General features: G+C 43.8%; 1 protein-coding gene across 1 annotated transcript; it reads right to left on the bottom strand.

Moving 5' to 3' along the window:
- Positions 1 to 285: 285 nt before the first annotated feature.
- On the bottom strand, positions 286 to 12,077 carry CCDC129 (coiled-coil domain containing 129). Its single transcript, XM_008572450.1, has 6 exons — positions 12,039 to 12,077; positions 11,025 to 11,123; positions 9,317 to 10,639; positions 2,158 to 2,285; positions 1,271 to 1,382; positions 286 to 686 (listed from the first exon to the last, which is right to left on the bottom strand). The coding sequence occupies exons 1-6, from the start codon at positions 12,075 to 12,077 to the stop codon at positions 384 to 386; spliced, it is 2,004 nt and encodes a 667-aa protein (XP_008570672.1). The 3' UTR covers positions 286 to 383.
- Between the last annotated feature and the right edge of the window lie 206 nt (positions 12,078 to 12,283).

The following is a 12,283-nucleotide window of genomic DNA, read 5'->3' as shown; positions in this document are numbered from 1 at the left end:
CTTCTGTGTTCTCTTTCATAAAATCTTGCTATTTCCTTCAAAGCACTTTCACTGTTTTTAATTATAAATGCATATGTTTATATTCTATCTCCCACCCCCCACCAACTGTAACTTATAGCAGGGCAGAGACTGAATGCTATTTGGTCACCATTGTATGCTCTGAACCAGGCACACACCAGGTGCTCAAATATTCTATACTGAATGAGTGTTAAACGATTCTGTGTTCCTCCTGGATTTAACCATAGGTTGGAATATAGGAAAAAAAAAAAAAAAAAAGCTGATGAAGGGTTGGTGGATCTCCTCCTTGGGGAAAATTTAGATTTCTTGCTATAAGTGGTCTGGGCTCTCACAATTTGCATAAAGGTCACCAAACCCACTCTGATCTAGAAGACATTTGTATCCTTTTCTCCAACAGGACAATTTGATGAAGGGGCTGGACATGACTCTGCCTCAGCTGGTGATGGAGGAGATATCCTGGTGCTGTTCAAGGTGGGTGAAGCAGAGGCAGCCAACGGGGGCCCACCTGCACAGGGTACCTGCTGGCCATCGATGGGAGGAAAGGCAGCCCAAGAGGCCACGGCTGGGCGGGTTTTAGCACATGAAGTCTGGCCTTTGTGTTCTTCTGTCCAGTTACCTTGATGCAGATTTGTATAGTGTTCAGGTGGCTCCCCTGTGAGATGCTCTAGCTGCCAAAAGCAAAAAAAACAAAAAGAGTGGACAGCACATCCTACTTGCACCAAAAGCTAACACTTTTGAGAAAGGCGTTTACGAGATGGAAATTTTTCTAGAATCAGCTCTTTGAGCCAGCAGCAGATTCTGGTGGTGACTTAGCCCATATTGGCTCAAAAGATAAGCTTCACCAGGCCTCTGATTCTTGCTCTCATTTGGAAAATGTTCAAACAGTACTATTATTTATGAGGCAGGGGGAAAGACTGGCATGGCAGTTAGGGGAACTGAATTCTAATTCTGAATCACCGTCAGCTAGCTGCATGGCCTTGAGTGAACCAAGGTGTTTCTCTTTATACTTAGTGAAGGGCTGGCTAGTTAGCTCACTCAGGAGAGAGTGGTGCTGGTAACACCAAGGTCAACAGTTCGGATCCCCTTACTGGCCAGCTGCAAAAAAAAAGAAAGAAAGAAAAAGAAAAGAAGGTGTTGGCACTTAAGCCTAGAATCTAAAATGACTCCACCATCAGATTTCTCATTTAATGCAGCCCTCCTACCACCTATGGTAGGCTGGATACAAACTCCACACTCCATCACCCCCTAGTACCTGTAGAAGCCCTTCTCTGATTTGCTGAGCCCGGTCTCCTAACAGCAACTCCAGCTCTGCCACCTGCAGCCTCAGGGCCTCACGTAAAGTTTGCAGTTGCTCAGCCTCCTTCCTGCAGGAAAATAATAGAAAACAACCAAATTTAACAATCACCCCTAGGTGTAGTCTTCCAGTGTCTTTCTCATAATGTAGGTCCTGCTTTTGAAATTTCTTAAAAGAGAATATCACCTTCTTTGTTTCTATCAGTTGCAGACTTAGATATATTACCAAAGCAGGTTGTCTTCTTTTTTAAAAACAATTCTACTGCGGTATAATTTACATATCATAAAGTTCACCTGTTTAAAGAGTACGATTCGGTGATATTTCATACATTTACTGACTTGTGTAACCATCACCATCATCCAGTTTCAGAACACTTCCATCTCCCTGGTAAGAACCCTCGAGCCCCTTTACAATTAAACCCTAGTTCCATCCCCTTGCCACAAGCAACGAATGACTGACTAATCGACTCTTGGGGTATATTTTTAATCTATGGGAAAATGATGCAGAGTTTAAAAATTCCCATCACCCCCAGCATTTGCACTCTCATGAGCCCACTCACTTCATGTTGATGAAAGACATCCTGCTGCCACCACGCCCTCCTGCTGACTGCCCTTTCTCTGACCTTGGCAATAACCTGGCCTTAAGGAGTAAGTGTTCCTACCTTGCAAATGGCTCTCTGAGACTCCCACTGAGAAAACAAGAACAAGACCATGAAAGCACAGGAAAAGCTGGCCGACTTCTCATTAGCCCTGCGCCGGGGTGCTCATCTGTCCTGCCCTGATTACCTCTCCTTGTTCCAGGTGTATGGGCTGGTACTTACTTTTATGGCTCCCTTAGATAATTACCTTTCTTCCTCTGACATGTCCCTGGAAAAGAGTGCCTGCTGTCCCATTAGGTGCTGTTCAATTTCCTCTAAATGCTCCCGGAAACTCTGGCATACCCTCCTCATGGCTTCCATCTCCTCGACTGTGCGCTGAGAACGACAAGAAAGACCTGAGAAGGAAGTCCTTTCTGATTCACTGCAAGATCTCACCGTAGCCGAACCTGCCTTCCTGTTTGGGCTCACATGTTTGCAAAAAAGCCCTACTGCTAATGTACAAAGAGGAGACTAGGGAGAGCCCAGCCTTAGGGTTCTCAGAGCAGCTGGAGGCAGTACTCAGCTGGAAGAGGAGGCCATGATTGTTATATCCTGGAGACTGGAAGGCAGTCGGAGGGCTAGGTGATGTAGGATGCACGGATGCAGACAGAAGAGAGGAGGAGGACAGCCAGAGTGAGAGCTCGTGCTTAGAAGAGTTGAGTCTTGTTTAATCTTTAACTTTGGTGCTGAGTACTGCCTCACTCTGAGTATCAGTAACATTGAATACCATCTGTTCAGATGGTATGTGTTTGATTAAAGAAAATCTACTTAGAATATTTTTTATTAGTCCTAGGCCTGCTTAGCCACAGTCCCTGGAGTTTGAATCTGCAGGATCAGCTCCACCCAGCTAACGAGCTCATCCAGACTAAGTCAGGCAGTGGTTAGACATCCCATCCTCTCCAGCAGTTGGAATCTAGAACTGAACTCTGTCTACCCTCTTAATCCTGCTCCCCATTGCTCTGATGAAAGTCACCCTCTAAATCTTACTTTCTCTCTAGGACTGTGCTTTTGCCCTGGTTTCCTAATTTAAATTTATCCTTGCAGCCCCTGAGAACTGCAAAACTCTCCTCATAAAACCACTCTGTCCAAACCTCTGCAATAAGAGACTTGAACAAACTCTAGCATGGCTCCTAACTGCACAAGGTTGTGTCCCTTAGGATACCACCCCTTCCCCCACTACCAATAAAAATGCCTCTGCGAAAGCTCACCACTGCCCCGAAAAGGTATTGTTTGCTCCAGCCAACACGTGATGATAAAGCCTCTGACCTCCCTTTCTTAGGGCATTTACTAAAAGGGGCTTACAATTATGAATATGTACCTCTTACAACTCAGAAGCGTCTCTCTCCAGGACCTGACAGCCATTCCTTTGACATGTAATCATCTGGAAGGCTACGGACTCTGTCTCCCAGTCTCTATGGGAGGGTAGAATCCTAACTTCAATAAATGACCTTTACACTGACAAACCCTCTGTAATTTTTCACAGTCCTGACTCGACTGGGCTCCTCCTCTCCCCGTCCCTCATTCCCTCTTTAGCATGCCCAAATCACCTCTGTGCAGGTTGTAATTGAGCTGAGCTCTTTCCCCTACTGTCAGTAGCTACTGAATAAAATGTTTTCCTGTTTTAAATAATGCCCACTGTTTATCTTTGACACCCCCAAGCCCATCCATTTGCCAGGCACTCTGATGATTTGCTGAGTTCTTGCCAGCTATCCCTCTTGTTCTGCAGCCTAGGTTGTATCATGCTTTGAATAGACCCATTACTCAGAAGCCCAGGATCATGACCTATCTGACTTTGAGTGACATTAATGCTCGCTGGACCGAAAGCTATCTCCCACAGGCTCATGAGTTGGACCTCCTCCCAGATCGGCATGGCAGAGGCTGCTGCTTGCCTACTCACTATCTTTCTCCCCCTTATTTTTGTTAACAGAACTCTAATACCTTTGGAGCAGCAATGTGTCCAGCTAAAAAACTACATTTCCCAGTATCCCTTGCAAATGGAAGCAGGGATCCGGTGAGAGGCTTCTGTGAAGAAGGAAACTGACTTCACCTGCAGGCCCCTGGTAAACTCCTCTTCCTCCTCCTTCCATGAAGACTAACCTTACAGCTAGATAAATTCCTCCAGCCCTGTTTTTAGGAAGTCCCAAATTTCTTACCCTTCTCTCCACAACCACATAGCCAAGATCCTGGCAGCCCGATGGCTATCTTTATCAGAATTATAATAATGAAAATACTTTCCTAAGAGTAATATTTTCATATTGAAAACTCCCCATCATTTTGCTTTAAGAGCTTAATTTTGATTCTATCCTCTAATTTTTATATCGAGTAACATTTTTCTGCATAGAAAATTCTCCTATTACTTTTGCATCAGTGAGAGCCAATTGGAACCAGTTAGAAGAGTCTTTGAAGCATTACTGATGTTGGCAGGAGCGCTTGAAAGATAACTGGTTTATGGCTGGCGAGACCAGAAGAGATCTTGGAGACCACAAAGGGCATTTTTTATGTGTTCTAACACTGAATGGCTAATTAACTTGTCTGTAGTCAAAAGACGGCAGTCAGGTTTCAAACCAAGTCTATCGGTTCATTTCTTTTCTTCCAAGATCTGAGTCACAGCAGGGACCACAGAGTAGCTGGACACGTGGAGAAGTTATTTGTCCCTTAGGAGTGAATTGTTGGAGTGGTTCTAGTAGACTCCTATCAGGTAACTAAGACTGACCAACTGGTTCAAATTCACTTTGAAGTTCTAGGGACAGTGATGCCAGAACATGGCAGTGTGGTGCTCAAGTAGTCTGAATATCATAAACGTTGAATTCTGTGCTCACTAGATAGTTGGGGTAACCCTTTGTAACTGAAAGGTATATGTGGGGTGGGGACTTGGATTTGGGAATAGCCAATGGAGTGTGTGCTCTCTGAGAATGGAGTGATCTGGAAGATTCCGAAACGCTGCCATCTTCTGGCCATTTGGAAACACTAAAAAATATATTTTAACCCTAGAACAGGTACAGAAATAGTTTCAGAATAAAGGAAACTGAGTAAGGGACAAAAAAAAAAAAGGAAGGAAGAATGTTTTAAACTCTTTCTTTTTTTTTTTTTTAATACAAAGGTTGGGTTATTAAAACAATGCAAGATCTGCTCCACTGACCCAATCCATCAAAACAAGCTTTAACAGTAAAAGCAATACCACCAAACCCATAAACTTTCACCTTTGAATTGGCTCATATTCACGCTTCTTAAAGTTTGTACGCTTGAGTCTTTAACCTAAATCTTAAATATTAGGGAAAAATTTTCTAATATTCAGAAATCTTATTTCTGATACATCTCATTTTCTTTTCTGAAAAATTTTTTTTGAATTAACACTTTTCTAAATTAACAAATTATTCTGAAGAATTTACTTATATGTAAGAATTTAATTATATAAAAAAATTATCTTAGATAACCCACAAGACCACAAAAATGGTATTTACATATTAGTCATGTGTTTCTCTGCAGTGTTACATACCACTTACATAAGGGTAGTGAGGTGGGGATGTTTTTCAGAGTTTTCAAGTTTTTACCTAAAATAGCTATTAGCTTCAACTAAGAGCTTGGAACTAACTGCTTGGAACTCCTGTGTCACATAAGAGATGGTATCTGTCTCTGCCTATAATCTTCACTTGGCATAAATAATTTTTCTAAGCCTAGCTAGTACCTAGCATCTAACTTAAAGTCATTTTACTCCAGAATATTTTTCAGGCCTTACAAACCCAGGATCACTGAGGGTAGATGCTGCTGCATTTTCTCTTTGTCCTTAAGTTTCTTTAAGCAGCCTCCTGTCATGGAGGAACGCAATCCCTTATTTCCACTTGCTTTCCCGCATGCATGTGCACACTTGTGTGTATGCCAGCATACAAGTGCAAACATGCACATGTTTATGTGTGTATGTTTTGATTGTTTCCTTTGAGTGTATGTTTCTGGTTTCTTGAATATAAATAGAGACAGATGCACTGTCACCTCATAAAACCCTGCGTAGTATCCAGTTCAGCAGCTGTAAAATGCCACGTCAATTTGATATAAAAGTACCTGTTTTTGTGTGTAACTGCAAATTCTAAGAGGAGAGAAGGCTGAGGCAATATGAGACAAGGTATTAGGATCCCTGGGCTGGTGGCACTCACACTCCTTCACACTCACCCTGTTAAAGCATACACACAAGTCTGAGCATGGCCATAGTGCACCATGGACCACAAACCTCTGTATTTTCTGCCGAAGTGCTGATATGTTAGTGTCACATTAGAAAGGATATTTATTTGCAGCTGCCAAATATCCCCACATAGCCAGGGCTACCCAGGCCCAAGACCCTCTCTGGGCATGAAAGAGGAGGAATGCGAAGTGCTCTGGTCTACACTCAGGGTCACCCCGGGAGCCAACCCATGTTTAATCTTCTGTCCCTATTCTAAACCACATCCTTACCTCATACTTGGCTCTGGGCTACTGTACCTGAGTTTCCCCAGGGCCATCTCTTGCACTGTCCAGTCTACCTTCCTCCCAGAAGCTGCAATCTTTCTACCTGCTAACATGCCCCCAGGTGCTGGATGCCCATTGTTCTTTTAATCCCCAGAACCATGCTCCTGCAAATTCGTAAGGACACCCCAATACCATATACACCCCCACATCTTTCATAGTAATGGCCCTACCGGCCTATACTAATTGATCAGCATGTTCTTTGGATGCTGTGGTTTGCCTAATGGACTAGAAGTTCTCTTGGCACCTGTAAACCCTGCTCCAGACCCTGGTGCTCCTTGGTCTACGTTGATTGCTATAGGTACCCCAACCACGTTAGATAACCTCATTAGGTAGGACTTGTTTCCAGTTTGGGCCACGGGATGCCATCTTACCCTTTTTTCATGTGTGTTCATATTACCAAATAAATGATAGTCTTAATGGAGTATCAATATACAGCTGTTGTCATAGAAACTTGATTGCAATATTAAGTGATAAATTGACAGTGCTTCCCAAGGACAATTCAGTGCAATAGATTCCTAGCTTGTTAGTCTGTAGGTACATGTTTGTTAATTCTCTTCTTAACACAATGAATACATGATTTATATTGTTTTTAAGAGTGGTGATATGAACAGAAAGTAGATAGTATCTTATTATGCAATAAATATCTGTAGCATTTACACTAAAAAATGACATTGGATATGTCTGTGCAACCATTTCTTCTGGAGTTTTTAATAATTTTGATTTGTACACTTTTATTATTTTTAACAAAATATAAAACTAAGTATGTTTTAATTTAAATATCTTTGTAAAGCTTATCTTAAATGTAAATTAGAAAAATAATCTTTTCATAAGGATATGTGTATGGTAGGCCAAAATTTGGTTTTCATCATGGAAACGGAGTATCTAATTGTAGGATTTAGTATTTTTTTCTTGTACAGCCTCTCAAAATGTCACTCTCTCCAGCTATCTTTCATCCCTAACATTTTCCTATATGAACTATGTAGACAAGTAAATATTTTTTTTCCTTAGAGCTGAGTTTTTCAGCCTTGACACTATTGACAATTTGAGCCAAATAATTCTTTGTTGGTGGCTGTCCTGTGTATTGCAAGATGTTTAGTGGGTGGTCTCTACCCACTTGTTGCCAGTAGCAACAACCTCCCTCCCTGTGTGACAAGAAAGAATGTCTCCAAACATTACCAAATGTCGCCGAGAGTGGGCATGGGAAATCATCCCCAGTTGAAAACCACTGCCTTAAAGAATTTAAAATCCTTCAATAAATGATGATGATGATGGTGATGATCCTACTATTCTTCAGGATATGAACCTGGGTCTTTCAATATTCAAGAAGGACCCCAGCTATACATTAGCTTTTGTTCTTTTCTTCCACGGAACTTTTGGATAGAATTGATTGCAATGCCTAAATAAAGCCTTCTCTTACCACCTTCATTAATGACTCATCTTAAAATATTCCAAATGCCTTGGGAGTATTGCAAATTGAAAAAATGATGTGGTATTTTTTTTTTATCTTTCATGTAATCACTGTTCATATTACATTTATGTAGACTCCTATATGTTGAAGGATCATGTAGAAATTTGCTTTATCTTTCAAATAACCACTTTCTAATGTTGATATTACACTTACATAGATTTAGATATTTTAAAGTTGGACACATCTTTGCCTGGAGTGTATTGTCCGAGAATTTGGTGCCACCCAAATTTGAATGTGAATTTGGACTTACCAGTTAGTAATTGGGAGGCATTGGGAAAACTATTTAAACTCTCCCAGTTTTAGTTTCCTCATCTATAAAAGAGAGAGGGCCCGGCACATATTAGGGACCCAATAAGTATTTATGGTATGGGTGAACTGAAAGTTTAAATGACCTAATGTAATGCAGTTAGCATTAAATATTTGTGGAATCAAAAGAATGGAAAGGCAACTCAGCAGGCAGTAAACTGTAGGTGCCCAGTAAAGCATCCTTCCTCTTCTCTCTCCTTTGAATAGCTGCAATCCTACGTTATCTGTGCCCCCTTCCATTTTTAAACTCTCTGCACATATAGTTTCACGTGGGATAATCATAATTTTTCAATCAATGACCAGCCTTGAAGGCTTAGATTTTTCCTCACATTGAGAACTGCTGAGGTGGGGGCTCATTAAATATTTGTTGCTTTGTTGATTAATCAAGAGCTGAAGAAGGTTAGGGTCATTCAGTCTTCAGTAACCTAAAGTCTACTTTTAAACAAGCTTAGTCAACGGTAGACCCAAAGTCCCTGTATTTAGCATGAGAAGCTCTAGATTCAAGACCTGCACAATAATAAAGTGTAACTGAAATTGATAATAAAAGTGGCACCCACACAATTAACATTATCGAGAGCTTTCTATGTGCACACACTGAGCCGAGTGTCTGCGTGTCTGAGTGCTGTACAAGGTTTCTCTTATTTAATCCTAAAGCGATCCTATGTCAGTGGCATGAATGGTCTCCCTATTTTAAAAAACAAACCCAGAGAGATTAAATGGCTTGTGCAAAATTATTAAGTGAATTTAAGACAAAGAACTTCTCAACTAGACTGAACTGGAGATGTGGTTCAGATGCACTGATGTTTATAACCTTAGACATATTTACTGTTCCATGCCTTAGTTGTCTCTTCTGTAAAATGGGGACTAATAATGAAATTTGCCTTCCTTACTTCAAAAGGTGATTGATTGGAAGCACCAAATAAGAAATTTGTGATACTATATCAGAAATGATGAAGCACTCTGCAGATGTTACTCATGATTTAAAATAGAAAGACACACCCGGAGGTCTCACATGCGAAAGGAAGGCTGAGCATTATTCCTGAGGAGTTATGGCTGGTTCATCTGCCTTCCCATCTTTGCAGAAGTAAACACTTACGCAACATCGTTCCCTTGCTGTAGTGTCCTGAAGGACCTTCAGAGTCATCATGAACTGGGCTTCTGGATGACCAGGATGGAAGCACGGGCAATGCCTCCAGACTGAGGGTACAGGGCTGGGGCTCTGCCTCTCCCCGTGGTGGTGGGGATGGTGGTGACAGCAGATGCAGCAGTGTGCAGGTGCGGCATGGCAGATGCCTGCTGGGTAGACACTAGGGAAGCCTGTGTCTAAAGAGACAGATTTAGTGAGGGGCTGGGGTCTGTGGGTCAAGGCCTTGTTTCCTAGGGCTGAACAGCTACGCCAAGGCCTAGGCTCCCCTATATAAGTCTGAATGGAAACATCATTGAACTGTCTTGCTTTTGTCCCCACTCTTGGTGCTGCTGTGGTAATACAGTCACACATAGTGCACTCTAAAGATGGTCCTGTAGAATCAGTCCCCAAGGCCACAGCACTCTGAGCAGCTGACACCACCTTGGAGGACATCCGGGTTGGCACAGACCTGGAGCTGCCAACGTCCGGGTCGGTATTTGGAGGAAGGTTTTCCATCTCAGCCTCTGCCCTGGGTGGCATTTGACTCAAACTGCCACCCCTTGGCTCCATCTGGGGAGTGTCCGCAGGCAGTTCACTGAGGTGGGGAATGGACTTTTCAGATGTTGGAATGAGGTCAACTGCATGGAATGTGACTTTGCCATGTTTGGGGACAGGCCGTGGTGGACTCTCTTGTGTCAGTAAGGTGTTGTTGGTATCAGGACCGAGCTTGCTGCCTTCGTCTCCCTGTGGGGCCTCAGAGTCCACATGCAGGAACTTGTCTGGAGCATCCTCATTTCCAGGTGAGTTTTGAGACTCACAGTGGTGGCTTTGCACAAGCACTCCTCCAGCTTCCCCGGGCCTCAGAAACCTGTCCTTCACTTCCGTGATGTGGGTCAGCATACACACCAGAGAGCAGTCATATTTGGAAGTGACTGTGGCTCCAGTGACCTCGCAGGCAGCGTGGGGCACTGGCGGCAGCTGTGGCAGATGGCCATCTTTCCTTGGGTGTTCTCCCCCAGGGCTGCTTTTGGCAAGAACCTTATCTGGGATCCACAGCTGTGGTGGCCCCTCTGTGGCCTCAAGCTGAGACTCTTCCTCCACCACAGAGGTTGAGGCCTTTTCTTCCAAGATTCTCCAGTCTTGTCTTGGAAAAGATAGGCTCAGCATGCTCCTGGAGTCAGGCTCACCAGACGCCTGCAGACTGCTGTGGGATGACCCCAGGCGCTGGCTCCCATCCCTCGGCCTCCCCCCTGCATTCTCGGTGGGACTCTGGCTGCACAGCAACGAAGGCACCTGCAGGAGAAATGAGGACCAAGGGAAATGGGTTGGGAAGTGGGGGAGGCAATAGGTTTAAGGAATTTTTCCTTATAGTTACCACTGACTTAGGAGTTACAAATTTAGGTTTTACATCAGTTCACTAGTTATCTAGGATCTCCTCTCTATGAAGCTCAGCTTCTTTGTTTAGAAAAATCAAAGGAAACTGGCACTTTTTCTACTGTGGCTCCATCATCCCCTGCCCCTGGGTGCATGTGGCATGTCCTTCCCGCCTTTCTGATTGTGGCGAGCACTTAATACTCGTCCCTCCTCTGAGTCAGGCTAAATGAGGTGGGGTGCGGGGTGTCAGTGGGGCTGACGGAGGCGTGTGGAGCAGCTGTGGGGGCCTGCAGGACCCTCCTACCTGGGCAGGCAGAGCTTCCGGCGGCTCCTCCAGGAACCCGCTGCTGTCAGACTGGCAGCTGTTGGCTCTGTCCATCCTGGCCCCTGTCAAGAGAGATGCCTTGAGGTTAGCAAAATGGAAACATGCGGCCTCAGGACGGCAGCCGGACCCACCGTGTGCCTGGCATGCTGTAGAGCCGCTGTAACACCCACTGTGTGCAGTATGCATGGACCGGGGGATCCGAGGAGTGAAAAAGAAACACAAGTAGAGAGACTAAGAACTTTTAAATCTAAACAATATGGTTATGAGATCAATCTTTACTAAGGGGAAGGAAATCCAGAAGGAAACGCATATGCCTTAAATACCACACTAATAAAACAATAAAAGACCAAAATTTATGTGTGCGTGTGTATTCTTTTTCTTTTTACTAAGGTTTGGATAAGCTCCCCTTCTAGCATCGGCTGGACTCTGTCTGTATAGTCCCCGCTCATTTGTAGACCGCTGCTCTTGCCACCGTGAGAGCTGGAACGGGCAGAGAAAGAACGAGGTGAAGCGTCGGCAGGTCACAACCGTGCACATACCAGCATCTTGAAATTCTAAACCTACCTGCAGCTTCTTACATAAAATGTTACATTATTGGGGGATGTGGGAAATAGGGGTCTACCAGAGGGTCACCCTGTTAAAGAGTAAATTGCGAGAAGTTTTTCCCCTCTACTTTAATGAGAAATACTTTTAGCTACACCACCGTGTAGGCTAGGATAGGAAATCTTTGGGGAGGAGAGGGTTTGAAATGTAACTGCCTTAGAGTACGAGGAGCAGAGGGGGAGCTGTGTCCGTCCTGAGAGGGAAGATTGGGTGTGGGTTGGGGAAGTGAGCTGAAGGGACAAAGCTAACTTTTGGTGGGTATAATGCTGGAGTGTCTGGTACGTACGTGAGAAACAGGGGATTTGCTTTTGCTTGAACAACTAATTGCTGAAGAAGGGTTCAAAGGAGAAAAATATTTCCCAGCCGCTGCTTAGGTGTTCAAGTGCCAACCTTGAAGGACGGCTCCACTGACAAGAGCAGCAGCACCATCTCCCCGCAGGATGGCCCTGCCAGTCTAAACTGCCCACGTGTCCGAGCCAAGACAGCAAGTAGACTCACAATCCCGGAGGTGGTCAACCCAGCCCAAATCCCAATGACCTCACCCTGAGGTCAAAGTAAAGAGAAAGAGGCTTAACTTTGTAGAATTAAAAATTATATATCCCTCCCATATTCTTTAACTTAGACTCAAACAAAAT

This window comes from Galeopterus variegatus, unplaced genomic scaffold (assembly GCF_000696425.1).
Source record: "Galeopterus variegatus unplaced genomic scaffold, G_variegatus-3.0.2 Scaffold785, whole genome shotgun sequence".
Lineage (NCBI taxonomy): Eukaryota > Metazoa > Chordata > Mammalia > Dermoptera > Cynocephalidae > Galeopterus > Galeopterus variegatus.
This window is presented reverse-complemented; position numbering and strand designations above follow the sequence as displayed.

Excerpts from the sequence above, each read along its gene's own strand:
- CCDC129 (XM_008572450.1), bottom strand. The coding sequence starts at position 12,077 with ATGGTGCTGCTGCTCTTGTCAGTGGAGCCGTCCTTCAAG. Across the intron at positions 1,383-2,157 it reads GACATGTCAGAGGAAGAAAG|GAAGGAGGCTGAGCAACTGC; the intron begins GTAATTATCTAA and ends ATTTTCCTGCAG. Across the intron at positions 687-1,270 it reads TCAGAGAAGGGCTTCTACAG|CTAGAGCATCTCACAGGGGA; the intron begins GTACTAGGGGGT and ends TGCTTTTGGCAG.